Raw genomic sequence first — 25,472 nt, 5'->3', positions numbered from 1 at the left:
GGTCATAGTAGAAAGGTCTGACAGAATGTGGTCCACTGGAGAAGGGAATGGCAAACCACTTCAGTATTCTTGCCTTGAGAACCCAATGAACAGTACGAAAAGGCAAAATGATAGGATACTGAAAGAGGAATTCCCCAGGTTGGTAGGTGCCCAATATGCTATTGGACATCAGTGGAGAAATAACTTCAGAAAGAATGAAGGGATGGAGCCAAAGCAAAAACAATACCCCGTTGTGGATGTGACTGGTGATAGAAGCAAGGTCCGATGCTGTAAAGAGCAATATTGCATAGGAACCTGGAATGTCAGGTCCATGAATCAAGGCAAATTGGAAGTGGTCAGACAAGAGATGGCAAGAGTGAAAGTCAACATTCTAGGAATCAGCGAACTAAAATGGACTGGAATGGGTGAATTTAACTCAGATGACTATTATATCTACTACTGTGGGCAGGAATCCCTTAGAAGAAATGGAGTAGCCATCATGATCAACAAGAGAGTCTGAAATGCAGTACTTGGATGCAATCTCAAAAATGACAGAATGATCTCTGTTTGTTTCCAAGGCAGACCATTCAATATCACAGTAATCTAAGTCTATGCCCCAACCAGTAATGCTGAAGAAGCTGAACAGTTCTATGAAGACCTACAAGACCTTTTAGAATTAACACCCAAAAAAGATGTCCTTTTCATTATAGGGCCCTGGAATGCAAAAGTAGGAAGTCAAGAAACATTTGGGGTAACAGGCAAATTTGGCCTTGGAATACGGACTGAAGCAGGGCAAAGGCTAATAGAGTTTTCCAAGAGAACACACTGGTCATAGCAAACACCCTCTTCCAACAACACAAGAGAAGACTCTACACATGGACATCACCAGATTTCTTTGCAGCCAAAGATGGAGAAGCTCTATACAGTCAGCAAAAACAAGACCGGGAGCTGACTGTGGCTCAGATTATGAACTCCTTATTGCCAAATTCAGACTTAAATTGAAGAAAGTAGGGAAAACCACTAGACCATTCAGGTATGACCTAAATAAAATTCCTTATGATTATACAGTGGAAGTGAGAAATAGATTTAAGGGACTAGATCTGATAGACAGAGTGCCTGATGAACTCTGTCTATCAGATCTAGTCCCTTAAATGGAGGTTCGTGACATTCTGTACAGGAGACAGGGATCAAGACCATCCCCGTGGAAAAGAAATGCAAAAAAGCAAAATGGCTGTCTGGGGAGGCCTTACAAACAGCTGTGAAAAGAAGAGAAGCGAAAAGCAAAGGAGAAAAGGAAAGATATAAGCCTGAATGCAGAGTTCCAAAGAATAGCAAGGAGAGGTAAGAAGCCTTCCTCAGTGATCAATGCAAAGAAATAAGAGGAAAACAGACTGGGAAAGACTAGAGATCTCTTCAAGAAAATTAGAGATACCAAGGGAACATTTCATGCAAAGATGGGCTCAATAAAGGACAGAAATGGTATGGACCTAACAGAAGCAGAAGATATTAAGAAGAGGTGGCAAGAATACACAGAAGAACTGTACAAAAAAGATCTATGGTGTGATCACTGACCTAGAGCCAGACATCCTGGAATGTGAAGTCAAGTGGGCCTTTGAAAGCATCACTACGAACAAAGCTAGTGGAGGTGATGGAATTCCAGTTGAGCTATTTCAAATCCTGGAAGATGATGCTATGAAAGTGCTGCACTCAATATGCCAGCAAATTTGGAAAACTCAACAGTGGCCACAGAACTGGAAAAGGTCAGTTTTCATTCCAATCCCAAAGAAAGGCAATGCCAAAGAATGCTCAAACTACCGCACGATTGCACTCATCTCACATGCTAGTAAAGTAATGCTCAAAATTCTTCAAGCCAGGCTTCAGCAATACGTGAATCGTGAACTTCCAGATGTTCAAGCTGGTTTTAGAAAAGCCAGAGGAACCAGAGATCAAATTGCCAACATCCACTGGATCATGGAAAAAGGAAGAGAGTTCCAGAAAAACATCTATTTCTGCTTTATTGACTATGCCAAAGCCTTTGACTGTGTAGATCACAATAAACTGTGGGAAATTCTGAAAGAGATGGGAATACCAGGTTTCTGCCTCTTGAGAAACCTGTATGCAGGTCAGGAAGCAACAGTTAGAACTGGACATGGAACAACAGACTGGTTCCAAATAGGAAAAGGAGTATGTCAAGGCTGTATATTGTCACCCTGCTTATTTAACTTATATGCAGAGTACCTCATGAGAAACACTGGGCTGGAAGAAGCACAAGCTGGAATCAAGACTGCTGGGAGAAATATCAATAACCTCAGATACGCAGATGACACCACCCTTATCACAGAAAGTGAAGAGGAACTAAAAAGCCTCTTGATGAAAGTGAAAGAGGAGAGTGAAAAAGTGGGCTTAAAGCTCAACAGTCAGAAAACAAAGATCATGGCATCTGATCCCATCACTTCATGGGAAATAGATAGGGAAACAGTGTCAGACTTTACTTTTTTGGGCTCCAAAATCACTGCAGATGGTGATTATAGCCATGAAATTAAAAGATGCTTACTCCTTGGAAGGAAAGTTATGACCAACCTAGATAGCATATTCAAAAGCAGAGACATTACTTTGCCAACAAAGGTCCGTCTAGTCAAGGCTATGGTTTTTCCTGTGGTCATGTATGGATGTGAGAGTTGGACTGTGAAGAAAGCTGAGCGCCAAAGAATTGATGCTTTTGAACTATGGTGTTGGAGAAGACTCTTGAGAGTCCCTTGGACTGCAAGGAGATCCAACCAGTCCATCCTAAAGGAGATCAGTCCTGGGTATTCTTTGGAAGGAATGATAATGAAGCTGAAACTCCAGTACTTTGGCCACCTCATGCAAAGAGCTGACTCATTGGAAAAGACTCTGATGCTGGGAGGGGTTGGGGACAGGAGAAGGGGATGACAAGGGATGAGATGGCTGGATGGCATTACCGACTTGATGGACGTGAGTTTGTGTGAACTCCTGGAGTTGGTGATGGACAGGGAGGCCTGGCGTGCTGCAATTCATAGGGCTGCAGAGAGTCAGACACGACTGAGTGACTGAACTGAATGCATATGAGGTGCTATCTTATTATGGTTTTTACTTTCATTCCCCTAATGATTAATAATATTGAGCATGTTTCCATGTTCTTTGCCAATCTGCATATCTTCTTTGGAGAAATGTATTTAAGTCTATTAAAAGTTTTCATTTAACGTGTTTTCCCCCATTTTCCTTTTGAATCATCTCTCTATCCATCTCATCCCATCTCCATAACCCACTTTAGCACAGTATACCTTTGCATATTTTATCCACCTATATGTATCATATATGTACACAGTTATAAAGACTTTTATTTGATTTTGCAAAAAAATGGAATATTATCATACTCTTTTGCATCTTTGTGTTAACAGATTTTTTTGGGGGGCTTAATGACTCATCATATTCTGTGGTGTGGATTTATTTAAACATTCTCTAGAGAAGGGTATTCATATTCTGTTTCAATCTTCTATGACTATAACAAAGGTAGTACTGAACATCTTTGTACACACACTAACTGGTGCTTGTATTTTTACGGGATAAATTTCTAGGAGAGGCAAAATTTTAATATATGCTACTAGACTGTTTTCCAAATACATGGTAGTAATTTATGCATCTCTGCCTGCAAGGTACTTTATCACTCTGATTTCTCCATCTGTTGGATATGAAATCTCCCTGTCATTTTGGTAATTACTAGTGAGTTTGCGTCTCTTTTTACATGTATTTATACCACTGAGATTATCTCGGCCGTGGTTGTCTTTCCATACCTCATGTCCATTTTTCTATTCTGTTGTTTCCTCCCTACTTGATAACCTGAGTTCTCTGTTCATCATAAACATTAAATGTCTATCCTTTGTGTTAGAGATAATTTTTCTAAGTTTACTGACATTTTTAATAATATTCTGCTACGCAAATTTTTTATGTAGCCAAAAAAATGTATTCTTTTTAACTCCTGGGGTTCTAGTCTTGGTTAAGAAGCTCTCCTCCTCCCTTAGAATATATCTTTGTCCTAGATTTTCCTCATCCTAGTAACTATTTCTGGACTTTATTCTATATTATGAAAATAGTATTGCTATATCTATGCAGACACTACCAGAGACTACAAGTACTTATTTTTTAGGGAAAAACTGAAATACTACTATTAAACAACAAATTAAGGGGAAGAAATGTCATCTCCTTTACCTGGATTCTGTAAAGTTCTATCCTAATTGCTTTATCATTTACACATTATCTTTCTTTTTCCACATACAAACAAAAAAGAAGCACGGAAGGTAACTTATATGGATCATGTCCTCTTATTCCTAAAAACTTCAGTATATAGTTCCTAAGAATGGGAATGTTCTACCACAGTATTGTTTCTAATGCATTATTAAATTGAGTATGTCCAGATAGCAAGAATTTTTAAAATAAGACACAAACTCATAAACAGAAAAATACAGTTTGCTACATTAAAATTAAAGTTTTTGCTCAAGGAGAGGCATCACAAATAAGATATAAAACTGTATGTCAGGAAAAGATACTGCAACAAAAGATCAGGATTCAGATTATGTAAAGAACCCCTATGAATTAGTAAGAAAAAGACAAATAACTTAATAAAAAAATGGGTAAAGGGTATAAACAAGAAATTTACAGAAAACTTAAGTGACCAATACATTAAATATGAAATAAGATATTCAGTAATCAAGGCAGTGCAAATTTAACAGATGAGATGCCATACATACACAGCAGGTTGGCAAAATTTTTTAATTTGACAATATAGTTCTGACAAAGTGGTAGAGACGTGGGAACTGTACTTCACTGCTGGTTGGAATGTATACTGGCTACCACTATTTTGGAGATTAACTTGGCAAAATCTAGTATGGCTGAAAATGTTTATAACTTAACAACTCAACAATTCCATTTCTTGGTATACATACTAGAGAAACTTTTGCTTCTATGCAACAAGAGGACCAAAAAACGTCCATAGCAGGACTGACAAGTCACACAAAGAATTGGAAATATCCAAACTCTCCATCAATAGGAGAATGTAAAATTATAGTATAGTCATCAATGGAATAGTTTACAAATACATATATCAAAACAGATAAATCTAGAAACAACACTGACAGGAAAAGACAAGTCACCATTGATGGTATAGTCATCAATGGAATACTTTATACCATACATGTATCAACACAGATAAATCTAGAAATAACACTGAAATGAAAAGCCAAGTTACAATATAATACATTCAGTATGAGTCTTGTTATATAATGTTTAAAGACCTCCAAATCAATGCATATAATATTGATAGATATTTAGTAGATAAAGTATAAAGGCATGTATGGAAATGAAAAATTAATTAACAAAAGTAGTTATCTCTAGTGAAAGAGGAAGGGGAATGGGATTTAGAAGAGATAATACAAGGGCCTCTGTACTGTTTTGTTTATTTAAAATAAGCATGAAGAAAATAAGATATAATGTAGCACACAGGCAGTTACTGTGTTATCTCCATATTTTATCTATATATTTAAAATATTTTACAATATATAAAATTATACTTTAAAAGGACATTTACATAAAATGCAGTTATATGGAATAGTTTAAAACAATAAATGCTAACTTTTAAAAATAAATCTAAATGTGGGGAATAGTTTTCTTTCAGATGTATTATACACTAAATACTATTAGGATATACAGCATACCTTGCTATAAGGTACCAAGAAACAACCTCCCTTGAATTCTAATCTTGGTGCTAAAGGCCAATTTAATTCCTAAAAAGGTAACATGAAACCCTATCAAAAGCAAAACAAAAAGCAAAAAGCTTTCTAAGACATTTCTAATGAAGAAATAGGAAGAGAGAAAAAATACATATATACTGCATCTAAACATTCATTTTTTTATATCAATCTTACAGCTTAAAAAAACTAGGTAAAGCAACAAGCAATGTTAAACTAACGCATCCTTAAACATGATTTTTGGCTGATGTCGGCTTTCATGAAGGCAGAAAAATGTGTTCATAAACACCAAAATATGGGACTAGTTTTATACTAATAAAAAATACAAGTGTAGACATGTTTTTATATTACTTACCACAATTATTGATTTTGCTTGTTCACAATACTGGAATTCTCCATATCGAACAGACCTACGTCCCTATAAACAAAGACATTTGAGATTAACTTGCAAAAATGTTTATATTCAGTATTAATAACTTTTGAATTAGTAAACAGTGTTATATGAGCATATAACAACTCTGGTCAATTTTTAATATTTACAATGTTTATTTTATTCACTAATTAGAAAGTAAATTAAAATATTTTCCTTCAAAGCAATCCTAATATTTTCAAGCCATCAGTAAGTATATACCTTTGAACAACACTACATTTGTTCTTCTGTGTAGAATGAAGGCAATTTATGTTTTCACCTAAACTTTCAGACAAGAGCCTACAGTTACATATAATATATATTTGGGACAATATTCATATGAAATTAAAAAAAATAACCTAGACAAAACTTTTAACATGATTTTCTAGGATACCTTACCTGTATTAAAAGTGTAATTATGTAACATCAATGTAATGAAATTACTTACATCTCGATCTACTGTAGTTGCGAAGCCAATGGCTTCTTTTTGTGTACAGTTAACAGCTTTCTGAAGAGTATAAATAACTTGTTCATAGGTATGAACCTCGTCATTAAACAGCATGCAATAGTAGGTGTCACTCTTCTCACTGTGGGATAAAACATTAATTATACATCATCTATTTGCATATCACCCTGCTCCAGGATGATTTATTAAGAGAACACTTTGTCCTGGGATTCTCTAGTATCTCAGATGGTAAAGAATCTGCCTAGAATACAGGAGACCAGGGTTCAATCCCTGGGTTGGGAAGAGTCCCTGGAGAAGGGCATGGCAACCCACTCCATTACTCTTGCCTGGAGAATTCCATGGACAGAGGAGGCTAGAGGGCTACAGTCCGTGGGTCACAAAGAGTTGGACATGACTGAGCACCTAACACTTTCACTTCAGACACTTTGTCCTAGGGAATGTGCTACGTACTAGACACATATCTGTAACGAAGTCATCTGTGGTCCCCACATTCTATGGTGTTATCAAGCTGGTGCGAAAGATACACACATATAATCTGTGTAAACTGGCTTTTATCAAGAACAGGATGCCACAGTGGGATAAAACCAGTCTGGGAGTTCAGGGAACTGCCAAAGAAGTAACTTGAGAGCTGAAGTCAGAACTGGGTATCAGTGGTACTCACTGGGAGGAATTCTCCTCAGCCCTCCATAGATGACCACTTGGCAATGTCTGGAAACATTTTTGGTCGTCATGACTGGGATAGGAGTGCTACTGGTGTCCAGTGGGTAAAAGCCAATGATGCTGCTAAAAATTCTACAATGCACAAGTCATGCCCATAATATCTGGCCCCCAAAGTCAACAGTGCCAAGGCTGAGAAACTATGGGCTAGAAAAAAGTGAAAGCAAAGACCCTGAGGTGGTAAAGGTAAACTGGGAGGTGGAGCACAGGGAGGAAGGAGGAGGTTAGTCTGGAGAGAGGCAGAAATCTTAAAGACCTTGAAATAGATTTGGATTTTCCCATCCTAAGAGCAATCCAGGATTTGAAATGGTGAAATAGGAGCTATAGTCAGATTTGCCTTAAAATTCACTGTGGCTACAGTATGGAGAATGAACTGAGGGAGACAAGAGTGGATATGGCAGTCTGGTTAAGGTATCATGTTGTCCAAGGATGAAATTAATGTAATTTGGACTACCATAGTAGTAATGCAGATGAACAAAAGTAGAACAACTTGATACAGGGGGAACCTACTGGACCCGAAATCTAAGTGGATATATGGGTGATTCAGGTTTCTGGGTAGATGAAACGTCATTTACTAAGATGAGAAAACATTACAAGAGAAGTAAGTTAGATTGTTTTCCCTTCTATGCTGGTGGTCCCAAACTTACAATGGAATAGAAAAATAAAAACACAACTTTTCTATTCTCTAGGGTCTCAATCTGGATTTTAAATTCAGATCTTAGTTGGTTCCCAACTCAAAATACATGAAGATAAAGTTATGAGGTTAACGAAGTCATTTTCAACATTTCCAAAAAGGAATGTTAACATCTCATTTCATTAAGAAACATAAACTATAACCTGATTATTTGGAACAATATTGAGAAAGCAAAAAAGATACAGCACCAATGTCCTTTAGACTCTCACTTGTATTCAACCTTAAGCATGAGTATGATTCCAACAAGCTTGGTTAGAATTAAAAGAGAAGGCTGCTCGAGGCAAGCACATTCATGCAAAAAGTAAGTCCTTAGCTGTAATACACCTATAGCAGAATCCAGCTCTCTGGCTGCAAATTTACAATCTCCTCAATAATTAAGAACAAATGGTTATTAAAAAAAAAAAAAGATGTACACCCAAAGAAGCACAAAGTATAAATAAATTTTTAAAAAATTCAGAATCAAAATGGTTAAAACTGAATTTGTGCACTTAGTCAAACCAAAAAACTCACTTCACTTAGGTCACAGTGCTCATTCCCTAATCAAATTTGACAGATGAAACAAAAAGAATTATCGAGTTAACAGCTTTAACGCAAAAAGAAGAGAAAAATGCCCGTGCTTGCAACCAGTGGTACAGCTTTGATGTGGCTAAAATATGGCTATAAATCAGCTAAAGCAACCAACAGGGAAAAACCTCTACTAATTAAATGGCTCACATATATTTTAAAACTATAAAATCAAGGTTATTATTTTGTTGAAAACTAATAATTAAAAAAGATTATGTTCAATCCTAGCTGTATTCATTTGAGGAATTAGAATCAAAATGGTTAAAACTGAGTATAAGCAAATACAAAGAATAAATGGGTTGTACTTACATCATCTCTAAATCTGGTGGCAATTCACTTTCTTTTTCCCAGGTTAGTATCTCTACCGCATATTGAAACATAATAGCAAAAATGTTATAAGTTCTTGCTATCACATCTTCTGATAAATGGACAAGGGGATCCTGAAGGAAGAAGAAAAAAGCAACCATGTTAAACGCACATTAATGCTCCTTTTTTCCATTCTGCCTTCCTCCTCAAAATACTACTGTAAAAGGCTGACTGATCCTCCAGCGTCAATTTCTCTTCAATTTGATCCTATTTGTTATACCTCAGCAAATCAAACTTCTAAAACGTTTTGTCCACAATAATCCCTATTACTAAATCTTCTGAATCAAAGTATTCCAAGGCTCTCCAATGCCTAATTGGAGAAGGAAATGGCAACCCACTCCAGTGTTCTTGCCTGGAGAATCCCAGGGACGGGGGAGCCTGGTGGGCTGCCGTCTATGGGGTCGCACAGAGTCAGACACGACTGAAGCAACTTAGCAGGAGCACCAGCAGCAGCAGCAGCCAATGCCTAATAAACCTAAAAATTTTGGAATGGCATTATGGGATCTTAAAATTTAAGCTTGTTTACAGCTTCATATCCCTCTAACCCCCAATTTCCAGGATAAACAAAGAAATGTTATCTAAGGACAGACAAGCAATATTTAGTTTTACAGGTATAAAGGAAAGCCTGATTTTGAGGATTTTAAAGGGGAGAAGTCAACAAGATCAGTACACTGCTCCTTCATGCAGTTAAGAATCACTCACTTTCAATGAGACAAGTTGTGTACGCATGTAACATGGAACTTCACACATTAGACTTAACAGTGAATAAATCACTAAATTTCAAAGCTAATGTAAAAAAGTATTACTATAAATATACACTAAGTTTATCATGGTATCTTTCAGTCAGGCTGGCAAAATGTTTTCCACAATCTTTAATCTTAATGCTTTATCTTATGCTTAGACTTAAGATAAACATGTTATTCAGCTTAATGGCTAAAAGTGTTATATTCATCTCTCAATAAGAAAATCAATATATTCCAACATGATGGAATGGGAACCAGCACATTCTTGCAAATATACATAAGGATACAGAAACATTTTTGTACATCCTCACCAAGGACCAGCTTAATGGAACTGATATAAATCAAATGGAGGAGTGTAATAAAAAGAATGAAGAAAAAAGGACAGATTCCTAAAGAAGATGGGTGCAGGGCTTAAAGAATGTAAGAAAAAGTAAAGTACGAAGGTTTTCCAAAGTCTTACAGAACTTTCTACCTATGCTTTATATGTTCCATCAAAAAAAAATTTTTTATACTGCTACCAGGTTTGCTACTATTTCTTATGGAGACTTTAGAAGTTAGCATGGTAAAATCACCTATTATAAAGAAGGTACTGGAACTGGAACCTTTTGGGGATTCATAGAAGAGTGGCTAGTAATCATAAAATGAACCTCACACAGAACTAAAATAAAAAGTAGAACCAAAACTCAGTTTTCTAGGTTATAGTATCTCACTATATAGTCATTCCATTTCTTACAATTATGTCCCATAATACAAGGCATTTTAGAGGACTGAAGAATTATGATAAACAGGATTTATAAGAATTAAATGGTGTTGGGATAGAAACAACTGCCACCTCTTGAGAATCCAAGCCAGTAGTGTTCAAACTTTGTTCTACAACATCCCAGGGCCTGGCAGAGATGTTTCTTATTTGAAATACACATCTGTTTAAACAATATGATTATCTACATTTTTAAACAGTCTCCAGATAAAGATTCTCTGACATCTCTGTATGCACATGTTAACTTATTGAAAATGGTTACAGGTTAAGAAACATTTCTGCAGTGAAGAGATGCTAGGCTGTGCAAGTCTATTCATGTGTACAATGGGAAATCAAACGCTATTTGAAGAGACCTCTGTTCAAAGTGCTCTTATCACAGCATAAGTCAGTCAGAATGAGAAAATAAATGACTGTCTTATCCTATGTTGTATTACCTATTATGATTAATAATGCTTTTGATGACATTTATATTAGAGAATGCAAGCCTTTGTCAGTGAGTTAAAAAGGCTACCGTTATCTTGGAAGACCATGGGAATTATGGAGAACTTTAATCTTTTATGTGATACACTTCTATACCTCTATAATGTTTGAATTTTCAGAATGTCAAAAGAAAAAAAAAAGAGAATTCCCTGGTGGTCCAGTAGTTAGGACTCTGAGTTTTTACTGCTGAGGGCATGTGTTCAGTCCCTGGTTGGGGAACTAAGATCCTGCAAGCCAAGTGACACAGCCAAACAGAAAAAAAAAGAAGGGGAAAAAAGTAACCTTATAATTTAGAGTTTAACTGCTGTCTTATGCGAATAAGGTATGAGTGAGAGCTTTCTTCACACTGCCCAACTAAAACTAGAAATTAACTAGAAACAAAATAATCATGAATGCCTTTCTAACAAGTAAATAATATACATTCCAACTTATAAAAAATAAATTCATTAATAATATCAATTTTATGTTTTACTACTGGGATTTAATTAAAATTTCATTATAAAAAAATTCCACTGCCAAAAAATGTTTCCAAAAAATCAGTTAATGTACTATCAGAGTTGTCTGAAATACCTGGGTTTAAAGCCCAGCACCAACACTTACTGTGTGGGGTACTGCAGACAACTTTCTTAAAATAAGATTCAAGTTTCCACAGCTACAAAATATGGGTAACAGTAGTATTATCTTACACAGCTGTTCTAAACACTATCCCAACAGAAGTATATAATCCAATTTTTCCAACTTTTTCTTAAGATGTAGGCTGAATGTATAACAAAAATAAAATTATGTTCAATAAAAACAATTCTATGACAGACTAAAAAGCCATGTTCCAAGTATTACATAGCTTTCTTCCATTTCAAGCACAAAATACAGAAAACCGAGATAATGTATGAATTTAGTGAGTGGGGACCAGGTATGCTAAACAGAATGCTATCTTTTTAATATCTTCTAGTCTTTCCTCAGAGAAGGCAATGGCACCCAACTCCAGTACTCTTGCCTGGAAAATCCCATGGACAGAGGAGCCTGGTGGACTGCAGACCACGGGGTCGCTAAGAGTCAGACACGACTTCACTTTCACTTTTCACTTTCATGCATTGGAGAAGGAAATGGCAACCCACTCCAGTGTTCTTGCCTGGAGAATCCCAGGGACGGGGAGCCTGGTGGGCTGCAGTCCATGGGGTCGCACAGAGTCGGACATGACTGAAGCGACTTAGCAGCAGCAGCAGTCTTTCCTCAAAGACTGCATTCTCTTAACTGAATTCTTAAGTAGGAATAAAATGGCAGAGTCTGGAGTTTTTATTTTCTATCAAATTGCTGGAATATATATTCTCCAGGCAGGACCATATAATTTCACTCAAGCAGGTATCTTGCTGGCATTTTTTTTTTCCAACAGTATTAAATTTTAAAAATTTACTTATTTAATGTTTACTTCACTGGGTCTTCACTGCTGTGCACAGGCTTTGTCTAGTTGTGGTGAGTGTGGGCTTCTCATTGCAGTGGCCTTTCTTGTTGCAGAGCACGGGCTCTAGGTGCTCAGGCCTCAGTAGCTGCAGCATGCAACTACTCGGGCTCAGTGGTTGCAGTTAACGGGCTTAGTTGCTCCACAGCATGTGAAATTTTCCCAGACCAGGGACTGAACCTGTGTCTCCTGCACTGGCATGTAGATTCTTAACCACTAGACCACCTGAAGTCTCAGCATCTTCTTAAAATTTAGGAAATTAACCTGTCTTCACTACTTGATAGCTACCCCACTAACGTATGAGGATAAAGCCAACAGAGTAACTGCAAGCAGATTCATAATTTTTCTTAGAAAACTTAAAGTGAACAATCTGCTGGTATCTAGTACCTCATATTGAGCCACGATCACCTGTATCTAGTCCTAAACATTTCTATCACTTCAGAGTAAAAGCCCTTACACATTAAGCAGTTTTTCTCCATTCTTCTCTTCCCTATCCCCTGGCAACCACCAGTCTGTTCGAAACAGATTCCTCTTCTGGATATTTCATGTAAATGGAATCATACAATATATGACCCTCTGTGTCTGGCTTCTTTCATGATGTTTTGAAAGTTCATTACTTCATTTCTTTTTATAACTGAGTAATATTACACTGTATGTTTATCCATTCACACACTGAAAGACATTTTGGCTATTTCCACCTTTTGGCTATTACAAATAATGCTGCTACTAACATGTTTGTGCATGTACATATCAGAATATTTGTTTTTAATTCTCTTGCATATATACCTAGAAATGAAACAACAGGCTTATATGGCAATGTTTACCGTTTGAGGAATAGCCAAACTGTTTTCCACAGTGCTGAATCATTTTGTATTCCCACTAGCACTGTAGAATTCCAATTTCTCTATATTCTTTCCAATCTATTTACCACTTTTTTGATTATGTCCATCCTAATGGGTGTGAAGTGGTATCTCACTGTGGTTTGATTTACAATTCCCTAATGACAGAGGATGACATGGCTGGATGGCATCACTGACTCGATGGACGTGAGTCTGAGTGAACTCCAGGAGTTGGTGATGGACAGGGAGGCCTGGTGTGCTTCGATTCATGGGGTCGCAAAGAGTCGGACACGACTGAGTGACTGAACTGAACTGAACTGAATGACTAATAATCTTGAGCATGTTTTCATGTGTTTCTTGGTCATTTTTATTATATCTTCTTTGGAGAAATGTCTATTCAGGTCCTTTGCCCATTTTTAATTGTGTTGTCTTTTTGTTGCTGAGTTATAAAATATATATTCTAGATACCAGACACTTATCAGATATGATTTGTAAATATTTTCTCCCAGAATCCTTAAGTTTTATACTAGTTCTCAACTTTTTTTCAAAAATTAAAATCCCCTTTTCCAAATTTATCTTTGTTTGCCTTGCTTGTATTTTTATATACAGAATCACAATCCAATATGTAAGAGATAAAAATGGAGCTGTTCCAACTGCCAGTGGAGAAATCAGAAACCCTGATCACTTGGCATCTCTCTTTAGCAAATAATCGCAGAACACATGCACAAAGCGAATGAAACACAAACAAATATGTTTTCTATAGTACTGAATCATTTTGCACAAACTTTATCCATCCAAAACACAGTGGAACACGTTTAAAAGACACTGTCCTACACTATAAGTTCTCTGGTCATTCTGTTAAAATACTTGAGACCAGGAAGATATATGCACGAGGAAGGACTAGTAATGTCCACTTGCCCCAAATCTATATGAGATCTACTTACTAACAATGCATAAGTACTTTAAATATACCCACCTCTCTGCCATTTAAAATTAAAATCTGAAATAAGATCCTAAATCAACTATCAACTGCCACAACAGCAGAGTTTGAAATTATTTATTTAGTGGGAATCCACTGAATCATTCCAAATATCATTTAAAGTAAAACAATGAAGGATCAATGATAATTTTAGAAAGCACATTATTTACTGGAGTAAGTATAATCTGTACTGAGTTATCATCCCAATGTCTGCCCATCACATATCCAACGACACTGATTTACTGGGACACGATGAGTAGGACTGGTTGCTATGGATGACTATAGAAAAGAAAGGTATCCAGTCTACAAAGTCTTGGTCACAACACAAATAAAAATCAGGTAAGCTAACTGGTCTACAAAAATAATCCTTTTAATAAAAAATGAAGACTTAAAAAAAACTCATATATGCTTAAAATAAAACAAATGCAAAAGTCCAAATTAAATTAAATATCTAGAATTTCAAGTGTGTTCTATTAGTAACTGTATGGCATCCATAAAATGCAAAAAAGCTTTTCAAGTATACTTGGACAGTTTATTGTGAGAGGACTATTTTACTTAAATAATTCTGTATTACAACCTAATTCTAGGTCTGAAAATATTTCAAAAACATAGTTAAAATAGTATTTCCTTAGTAACAACTTTGTGAAAATGTTTTTACCTCTTCTTCCTCAGTTTCATAGGTGTTAAGTTCATGTTTCTGACAGTGAGGACCCTCTTTCCAAGCTTCAGTATCACCACAGTCACAGAAACCTCCACCTCCTGATGTTGTCATCTTGAAAAGAAATTGTAAAGTATCTGTCAATAAGTATTTACTGAGGACTATCAGCTTATAAATAGGAATATCAAGTGCTAAGGAAATAACATTGCTAAAATGTTTAATTTCTTTGGAGGATAAAATCAAAATGTCAAATCTTTCAATGTTTTAAAAACTCATTTTAAATAGGCTAGTTTAAGTGATATCAAAATAAGATACTTTATAGTGTTTAGTAAGCAACATCTATTTTTTATTTATTTTTAATTGAAGAATAATTGCTTTACAGTATTGCATTGGTTTCTACCAAACAAGGCTATATCTATTTTAAAGAGGTAAAATATGTCCACTTGCATGAGTTTCTAATTAGTAAAAATCACAAGGGTTTTCTTGCTAGGTTTTGGCTAAACTGATACACTGTTGGTATCTGTGCCACCAGGCTACAACATACTAGAACAGATTCAAGAGTTACAAAGATTCCTATAACTGCTATCTTCTACAAAAGTCTAGTAAGAGTGCTGCATGTGTATCAGAAAAGTGACCAATGAAAAGTACAGAAATCATTTATTTTTTCTTTTCTAAAACTCTCTAAATAGCATTCTTTGAAAAGGAAGAAAACTCTCGAAATACCACCTGGTATTTCCTTTTACCACTTGTGGGGGTCAAGAATTATTCCTGCTTCCTTAAAATACAGCAATGATTCAAGGAATCTGGCAAGATAAAACTTATTATTTAATAATTAGGAGATTGGAAATTCTGCTTCTGAAAACATGCTGTGAGTTTATGCATGGGTATAGGTGCAAATTTTAGAAAGAGCCTTTCATATTTTCAAGGAAAGTATTTATGTGTTACATATCACAAGATAATTAATGTAAACTCACAAATGACAGTTATTCTTAAGGGCTGCAAAGATACCAAGAAACATGAGAGGCAGGCATATGGAAAATGGTAACTTCACCCTATAGCTCTTATGTGTGCTCTGGTTACCAAAGATAGGTAGAACAGCCTAAAGGAAACTAGGATGCTCTTGCTGATTTATGAAAAAAAAAATATGAATTTAATTTTGCAGCTGTTTTAGTTGATTATTATCAATACTTGGGTAGAGTAAATAAAAACAAACAGGAGAAAAAGTCCTGAACTAATAAAGCTCTTGAACTAATAGAATGAGTGCAATATTTCTTCTCTATCATTTTACTTGAGATTAGTGTTAGAAGTTCCAGCTACTAACAGCTCCCTAAATTTTTGAATGTTCATAGCTCTGGCTTCAATTTCCAGTAGAGGAACCAGGACAGGCTTAGCAATAATCTGCCTATGTATTCTGTGGCCCTGATTTAAAAGCAAACACACTTGATTTTTGGAAAAGTATTGATTGTATTATAGCAGAAAAACAAACAAAACCTGGTTAGCCTTATGTTCTAGAGTTGGCTCTCTTCTACACTGTATAATAACAGCTGCCTCTTTAACATTAAGAAACAACAAATATTCTGTAGAAGTTCACCAACAGAATATTTCTTAAAGGTATAATCCTGTCACTTTTCCTTATTTTGCTCAGTCATTCTCCCTTCAGTCTCCCTTTCACATTTTAACTCTCATCTTTATTCTTTAATTTTTGATAACCTCCTTTATAAAGCTAGAATTAGCAAGATAATAAACATTAAAAATAAACAGCAAAGCAAACTAGCTGAAAACCAATACTGGAACATCTGTCTTGCCTTTCTTAAACCATGTATTCCATGAAATCTGGATTCATAATTTGTCTCTACACTGCCATCACATGTTTAACAGTACTTAAATAACACATTTCTTAACCACTCTCCCCAGTTTCAGTGTTAAATCTTGGAATTTTAAAAAGGAAGAAAATTTATTGAGTATAAATTTCAATACTAGGTGTGGTTATCATCTGGATATTACTAACCCTATATCGGTGGTCTCTGTGAATACTTCCCAAAAAGCACTCCATGCATAAAACACAAGTTGGATCAACTGCACAGTCTCTGTAAAGAAAAAAAAATCAGAATGTATAAAATAACTGTATATGTTACAATGTAGTATTTCAAACTAGACTCTATCTTAGAAGAGCCAGAATAGTGAAAAGCCTTGCTGTAAGAAGAAAAAAATTATTGCTCCTGAAGATCTGTCAGATCTTTGATCAATGAAGTCTGCTTAAGAAGCTGTTTCTCATATTGGATGTATATTAGGGGGTCTTAGAGGGCACATATTACCAGAATGGCAATGTCCCGTAAAGATTTGGGGAAATCGTATTTTATATGAAAACACACAGATGTATATGGAATCAATTTTACATATTATACATTCTTAAGATATAATCTCAGGGACAGGGGAGCCTGGCAGGCTGCCGTCTATGGGGTCGCACAGAGTCGGACACGACTGAAGCGACTTAGCAGCAGCAAGATATATCCTGAGATTTCAAGTAACTTTATCCAAACAGATAAATCAGACCAAGGGTCATCGAAGTGGTTTCTATGTACACTCCCCAAAGGCAAGATGCAAGAAGATAATATTAAAACATATATCTATTTAAATTTTCACTAATTTAAAAGGTAATCACATACTAAGCGTTCAATATAGAGGCTGACATGGGTCTCTATACTTGTATATCTGATGGTCGCACAACATTTATGGTTCATAAGACATCCTGATGGGAGAGTAAGATTCCACAAGGTGCATGGGGTGACAATGGTAGCCTCAGTCACTTCATTTGCTTTTATCATACTGTCAGTTAGATATACTTACATATCATACTTTAAATAAGAGAATCTCTATGATTCTATGAAATGAGATGGGAGTCATGAAAATCTTTACATTTCCCCTTATCCTGTTTCTGTATCCTCATAGGCAACCACCCTAATATCCTTGTCTTTTATTTGTGTATGTTAGTGGCTCAGTCGTGTCCTACTTTTTGCAGCCCCATGGACTGGTAGCTCGCCAGGCTCCTCTGTCCATGGAATTCTCCAGGCTAGCCATTCCCTTCTCCAGGGGATCTTCCCGACCCTGAGACTGAACCCGGGTCTCCTGCATTGCAGGCAGATTCTTTACCTGCTGACCCACCAGAGAAGCCCTTTATTTGTATATGTTCTTGCAAAATGTTTTTGAGTACATGTATTTTTTTTTATTCTTTTTAAAATAGTTGTTTTACAATATTTTATTCATTTCAGGTATATAGCAAAGTGATTCAGATACACATATACACATATATATTCCAGATTCTTTTCCATTATAGGTTATGAAAAGACACTGAATATAGCTTCCTGTGCTGTACAGTAAATATGTGTTTACTAAGTGCATGTATTTTTGATGTGTGCAAATCTTACTGTTATGTATCATTCTCTCATTCTGTTCTTTACTTTTTCAGTTCTGTAACACAATCCATTCATTCTGTATGTGTACATTTGATGTGCTGCTTCTAATCACTATAGAAGCTTCTAATACGTCATGGAGTGTTCCAAAGCATTTTTTCTCTATACTACCCCTGCACCAGATACCTGGGTTACCTCCAATGCCTTTCTACCACAAATAATCCTGCACTGAACATCCCTGTAAATGTTCTCTATAGATCTGATTGAGATTTTCTTTGGTAAATCAACTCTAGAGCAGAACTGCTGGGTCATATACATACATATATAAAGTTTTTATTCTGAGTGCCATGCTACTGTACAGAGTGGTTGCATGTTTCCCAGCAGTGTGTAAGGGTTTTTATAGCCCTGCATCTTCACTAGCATTAAGTTTTTCTCTGGTTTGCTTATATGTACAAGCCTAACAGGGGCTTCCCTGGTGACTTAGCAGTAAAGGATCCACCAGCCAGTGCAGGAGATACAGGTTCAATCCCTGGGTTGGGAAGATCCCCTGGAGAAGGAAATGGTAACCCACTCCAGTATTCTTGACTGTGAAATCCCACGGACAGAAGAACTTGGTGGGTTACAGTTCACAGGGTCACAAAAGAGTGGGACACAACTTAGCAACTATACAACAATCAGCGTAACATATATGAAATAAGTAAGTGTTAGTCGCTCAGTCGTGCCCAACTCTTTGCGACCCCATGGACTGCAGCCCACCAGGATCCTCTGTCCATGAGATTTTTCAGGCAAGGATTCTGGAGTGTGTTGCCATGCCCTCCTCCAGGGGATCTTCCCAATCCAGGGATCGAACCCAGGTCTCCTGCACTGCAGGCAGATTCTTTACTGACTGAGCTACAAGGGAAGCCCTATGAAATAATACTTTACTATTTTAATTTGTATTTTTCTAATACATTTCAGCAACTCTTCATATACTTACTGCTTTGAGGATTTCCTTTTCTATAAACTGCCTGGTTATATCCTATGCCCATTTTCCTGCTGGGATTGCTTCATCTCCCTTATTTGCAGGAGTTCCCTATATAACTTAGTCTAGTGAACATTAATCACTTGGCCATTTAGACATTGCAAATATTGTCTCCCATGTGTCACGTGTGTATTAGTTTTGCCCACAGGGTCCTTTGTTAAACAGAACTCCCTATTTGATGCAATTAAATTTACACACAAATTGGTTTGTGCTTTGAGATTTTTAGAACTTCTTTTCCCAATCCTAGGTCACAAAAATATATGCTTTTAAAGAAAATAATTTTCTTCCACGAAATCTTTTGGTATTTTTCACATTTAGGTGCTTCATCCATCTGGAATCTACATTTGCACATAACAGAGAACAGATATAACTTTTATTTCTTCATAATGAGCTGCTTTGTCTGAAGCCATCTAGTAAACAATCTAATTTTTACCTATTGATTGTGGTGTCACCTTTAAACATATTAAGTTCCATTACTTAGGTCTATATCTAGGTTCTCTAATATGTTTGAGTGACCTATTTGTTCTTATACTAAACCACACTGTATTACTATGGCTTTTTGTAGAATATCTTAATACCTGATAGGATAAACTCCCCTTTATTCTCCTTTTTTAAAGGCTTAATCACGTTAAGTTTACAGAGTTCCTCAAAAATACTCAGCTAAAATTCTGACATAGATTACCTGGAATTTATTGATAAACTTCAGGAATAATAGCATCCTTTTAAGAGTAAATTATCTAGGTACTTTTTAGGTTTTGTTGTTTTAATGACACACATTTAAATTTTTTTTTCATGTTCTAGTTAGTTAAGGATGATGAAAAGAAACATTATCGATTTTTAATACCCTTGATAAACTTAAGCAATTTTAATAGTTTGCTGATTCTTTTTCCCCTGAAGTAAATGAGTATATAGTCTGTACACAATGACAATTTAATTTTTTTCCTTACAATATTTATATCTTTTACTTTTCTTCCCTTATACTATGGACAAGGACTTTGAGTAAAATGTTAAACAGCAGCAGTAATAGTGGGCATCTTTGTCTTGGCTTTAGATATTAAACACATCTAAAGGTTCTTATTAAGTATTACATTCACTGTCAGTTTACTTAGAAAGTGATAAACTTAGTGATATCACTCATTAAGTATTATGTTCACTGTAGGTTTAGTAAGAAAGTGCTCTTCTAAAAAGAGTCAAGCATTTATCTTGCCTTTCCTATATAAACTGTGCCTCAGGGTAATCAAAGGGTTCATGAGGGATTGTATTTCTTCTTTATAGAAGACTAGCTAATAAACAAAAAAGAGATGATAAATTCGAATAGCACCATTTTGTGACCACTTAACAAAATAAAGATCCAGGCAGCAAACCATCACTGACTGCTAAAACATTAGGCAAAAAAGCTGGTAGAGGGAATTCCCTGGCAGTCTGGTCGGTAAGACTTCACGCTTTCAATGCAGAGAGCATGAGTTCAATCCCTGGTTGGGGAAATAAGATCCCACAAGCCGCATAATGCGGCAAAATAAAGAAATAAATGAAAGGCTGACGGAGACCTTTACAATGGTTGCATCTGCTAGGTACCTAAACCTACTGGTCAATCTTAAAAGCAGCCAAGCATTACGTGCCTCCTGATATGAGGAAATAAGAAGTTATGCCTCTGACTTTCCTGGGGTGGCACAGTGGATAAGAATCCACCAGCCAAGGCAGGGGACACAGGTTTGATCCCTGGTTGGGGATATTCCACACGCGGCAGAGCAACTAAGCCCGTATGTCACAACTACCGAACCCGAGCCCTGGAGCCCACACGCTGCAACCAGTCACCTTGTGTGCTGCAACTACGGAAGCCCTCTCGCTCTTGAGCCCGTGCCCTCCAACAAGAGAAGCCACCGCAACAAGAAGCCTGTGCAACACAATGAGAAGCAGCCTCTCCTCCCGCAACCAGGGAAAATCCACTCACAGTAACAAAGATCCAGCGCAGCCAAAAATAAATAATAAATAAGCAGGTGTCTGATGGGCAGGCCAGTTATGCATCAATAATTATAAAATTACTATCCACCCCCTTCCCTAATAATAGAAGTTAACCAAGCCTAACTACCTGTTTAGAAGAAAGACCAGGAAAAAAGAAAAATGTTAAGCAATATCATGTGGACACAATCAGCCAAACCCAGAATGTGGAAAATTCCATAGGACAAATGACCTGGTTTCTTAGTAACATAAATAGAAAAATGAAAAAAAGAAGTAAAGGAGCTATTATAGTTTAAAAGAAAAAAATGATTAACAGCCAAATGCAATGTGTGAATTCTGAAGCCACATTTATAAGTCAATTAAGACAAGTTCAACCCTGCTAGACAGTAGATAATATTAAGGAATTAGTGTTAATTATCTTAAGACATTAATGGTTATAGAGAAAAAAGGCATATAGTGAGTGTTGATTTTTTTAAAAAGTATGCTATTTGGAATGTTCTTCAAAATAATCTGGCAGGGCAAGAAAAAGTGTATAAGCCTGTACGTGTGCAAAGATTAAAGAGCTGCCATATACTGGTAATTACTCAAGCTCACCAATGAGTACTCTCAGGTATATTAGACCTCTCACTCTACCTTTATGCTTGAAAATATCCATAACAAAAAAACTTAGAGAAATCTAATATACAAATACTCAACATAAGTTCCCTTATATATTCTTTGCTTGCTAAGAATTAGATCACAAACAATAACTAAAATTTATAAAACACTTTTCTGATTCAAATTAGTAAAACATTTTTCTTTTCTCAACTATTAAAATGGTGAATTACATTAATAATTATTTTAAAGATGAACTATCTTTGGCTTGCTGCTGCTGCTGCTGCTAAGTCACTTCAGTTGTGTCCGACTCTGTGCGACCCCATAGACGGCAGCCCACCAGGCCCCACCGTCCCTGGGATTCTCCAGGCAAGAACACTGGAGTGGGTTGCCATTTCCTCCTCCAATGCATGAAAGTGAAAAGTGAAAGTGAAGTGGCCCAGTCGTGTTCGACTCTTAGCAACCCCATGGACTGCAGCCTACCAGGCTCCTCCATCCATGGGATTTTCTAGGCAAGAGTACTGGAGTGGGTTGCCATTGCCTTCTCCATCTTTGGATTACTGAACTAAATTCTGTTTGATCATGATGCATCACTCTTTTAGCATATTCTTGGATTCATATATTTAATAATTTAGGATCCTTTCATCTATATGAATGAGGGAAATGGCTTATACAGCTGCTTGAATTTATCAGGGCTTGAAATCAAGCTGATAAGTAGCCTCATAAAGAGGCAATTTTCACTACTTTCCCATTTTCTGTAGTAACTTGTTTAAGAAAGGAATTAACTGTTCCTTCAAAATTTGACAGAATTCACCCGTATAGTCATCCAGGTATGGGATTTTAGGGAGGGAAGATCTTTGATGACCCTTCCATGTTTCATACTATTTCACATAACATATTCAAGTTGCCTATCACTATTCTACAAATTTATCCATTTCATCTACGTTTTCAATTTTTGTGTGTGTTTTCTTTTCTTGCATTTACTTGTTCATAATTCTTGCATTTCAGAGGTTGTCACACTTTCTTGGTTCATGGCATCTTTAGTGTTTCAATAGTTTCCTTCAGGGCACCATTACACCAAATGAAACACCTAACAATTCTGTGATCAAACACTTAGACTCATTTAGCACCTGTTGGACATTGCACAATTTATCAAATTTTAGAATCAAACTGGATACTGCCACCCTCATTTCTTATTTCACAGGTATCTGCTTTTTAAAAATTAGCAACAGTGAGGACCCAGCTTTGCAAGAAATGACACCACCAAAAGGAATGCAGTGAGTGTATCAATCTTCATTCTGAATTTTATATATGTTCACCTTCTTTTTTTCTTACTAGGTCTTCTCAGAAAATTGCCTTAATAATTCCAAAGAGTAAGTATCCCAACTTTTTACTTGTGTTTCATTTTCTGATCTTTTAATTTCCTTTCTTTCTCTTGAGTGTGCTCAATTGTTCTAACTTCTTGAACTCCACGTTTACCTTTTTTATCTTTGAAATATTTTTATTTATAGAACAGTTGCAAAAATAGTAGAGTCCCTTTACACCCTTACTTTTCCTTAAAAGCTTTCCTTAATGTTAACCAAAGTACAAGGAAATTAACATTCAGATCAGAACAGTCGCTCAATTGTGTCCGACTCTTTGCAACCCATGAATCGCAGCACGCCAGGCCTCCCTGTCCATCACCAACTCCCGGAGTTCACTCAGACTCACGTCCATCGAGTCAGTGATGCCATCCAGCCATCTCATCCTCTGTCGTCCCCTTCTCCTCCTGCCCCCAATCTCTCCCACCATCAGAGTCTTTTCCAATGAGTCAACTCTTCACATGAGGTGGCTAAAGTACTGGAGTCTCAGCTTTAGCATCATTCCTTCCAAAGAAATCCCAGGGCTGATCTCCTTCCGAATGGACTGGTTGGATCTCCTTGCAGTCCAAGGGACTCTCAAGAGTCTTCTCCAACACCACAGTTCAAAAGCATCAATTCTTCGGTGCTCAGCCTTCTTCACAGTCCAACTCTCACATCCATACATGACCACAGGAAAAACCATAGCCTTGACTAGACGGATCTTTGTTGGCAAAGTCATGTCTCTGCTTTTGAATATGCTATCTAGGTTGGTCATAACTTTCCTTCCAAGGAGTAAGCGTCTTTTAATTTCATGGCTGCAGTCACCAACTGCAGTGATTTTGGAGCCCCCCAAAATAAAGTCTGACACTGTTTCCACTGTTTCCCCATCTATTTCCCATGAAGTGATGGGACCGGATGCCATGATCTTCGTTTTCTGAATGTTGAGCTTTAAGCCAACTTTTTCACTCTCCTTTTTCACTTTCTTCAAGAGGCTTTTGAGTTCCTCTTCACTTTCTGTGATAAGGGTGGTGTCATCTGCATATCTGAGGTTATTGATATTTCTCCCGGCAATCTTGATTCCAGCTTGTGTTTCTTCCAGTCCAGCATTTCTCATGATGTACTCTGCATATAAGTTAAATAAACAGGGTGACAATATACAGCCTTGACGTACTCCTTTTCCTATTTGGAACCAGTCTGTTGTTCCATGTCCAGTTCTAACTGTTGCTTCCTGACCTGCATACAAATTTCTCAAGAGGCAGATCAGGTGGTCTGGTATTCCCATCTCTTTCAGAATTTTCCACAGTTTATTGTGATCCACACAGTCAAAGGCTTTGGCATAGTCAATAAAGCAGAAATAGATGTTTTTCTGGAACTCTCTTGCTTTTTCCATGATCCAGTGGATGTTGGCAATTTGATCTCTGGTTCCTCTGCCTTTTCTAAAACCAGCTTGAACATAAGGAAGTTCATGGTTCACATATTGCTGAAGCCTGGCTTGGAGAATTTTGAGCATTACTTTACTAGCGTGTGAGATGAGTGCAATTGTGTAGTAGTTTGAGCATTCTTTGGCATTGCCTTTCTTTGGGATTAGAATGAAAACTGACCTTTTCCAGTCCTGTGGCCACTGTTGAGTTTTCCAAATTTGCTGGCATATTGAGTGCAGCACTTTCACAGCATCATCTTTCAGGATTTGGAACAGCTCAACTGGAATTCCATCACCTCCACTAGCTTTGTTCGTAGTGATGTTTCCTAAGGCCCACTTGACTTCACATTCCAGGATGTCTGGCTCTAGGTCAGTGATCACACCATCGTGATTATCTGGGTCGTGAAGATCTATTTTGTACAGTTCTTCTGTGTATTCTTGCCATCTCTTCTTAATATCTTCTGCTTCTGTTAGGTCCATACCATTTCTGTCCTTTATCGAGCTCATCTTTGCATGAAATATTCTTTTGGTATCTCGGATTTTCTTGAAGAGATCCCCAGTCTTTCCCATTCTGTTGTTTTCCTCTATTTCTTTGCATTGATTGCTGAAGAAGGCTTTCTTATCTCTTCTTGCTATTCTTTGGAACTCTGCATTTAGATGTTTATATCTTTCCTTTTCTCCTAGCTTTCCTTAATCAGAGCCTAACCTGCTGGGGTTTTATCAAACTGACTGGAAAAAGGGAAATACCCAATTCTAGCCTGCTCTAGCCATCCTGTCCCAACCAAATTAGGGCTAGGGAGGGCATCAAGAAGCACATTTGAGGTTCACAGCCCAGAGATACAGGCTCACTAAAAGACGA

The 25,472-nt window shown here is 36.8% G+C and overlaps 1 protein-coding gene across 9 annotated transcripts in view; it reads right to left on the bottom strand.

The window, feature by feature from the left end:
* Positions 1–25,472, bottom strand: part of UBR2 (ubiquitin protein ligase E3 component n-recognin 2) — a 108,406-nt gene that overhangs the window by 58,749 nt on the left and 24,185 nt on the right. For all 9 annotated transcript variants that reach the window (XM_027525095.1, XM_027525096.1, XM_027525102.1 and 6 more), the window contains 5 exons: positions 16,878–16,956; positions 14,870–14,983; positions 8,901–9,031; positions 6,599–6,737; positions 6,097–6,159 (listed from right to left, as the gene is read on the bottom strand). In XM_027525095.1, coding sequence (XP_027380896.1) covers positions 6,097–6,159; positions 6,599–6,737; positions 8,901–9,031; positions 14,870–14,983; positions 16,878–16,956 — 526 coding nt within the window. The remainder of the gene's footprint in view (positions 1–6,096; positions 6,160–6,598; positions 6,738–8,900; positions 9,032–14,869; positions 14,984–16,877; positions 16,957–25,472) is intronic.

Source organism: Bos indicus x Bos taurus, chromosome 23 (genome assembly GCF_003369695.1).
Source record: "Bos indicus x Bos taurus breed Angus x Brahman F1 hybrid chromosome 23, Bos_hybrid_MaternalHap_v2.0, whole genome shotgun sequence".
Taxonomy (NCBI): domain Eukaryota; kingdom Metazoa; phylum Chordata; class Mammalia; order Artiodactyla; family Bovidae; genus Bos; species Bos indicus x Bos taurus.
The sequence above is the reverse complement of the archived record's forward strand: the minus strand, read 5'-3'. Positions and strand labels throughout refer to the sequence as shown.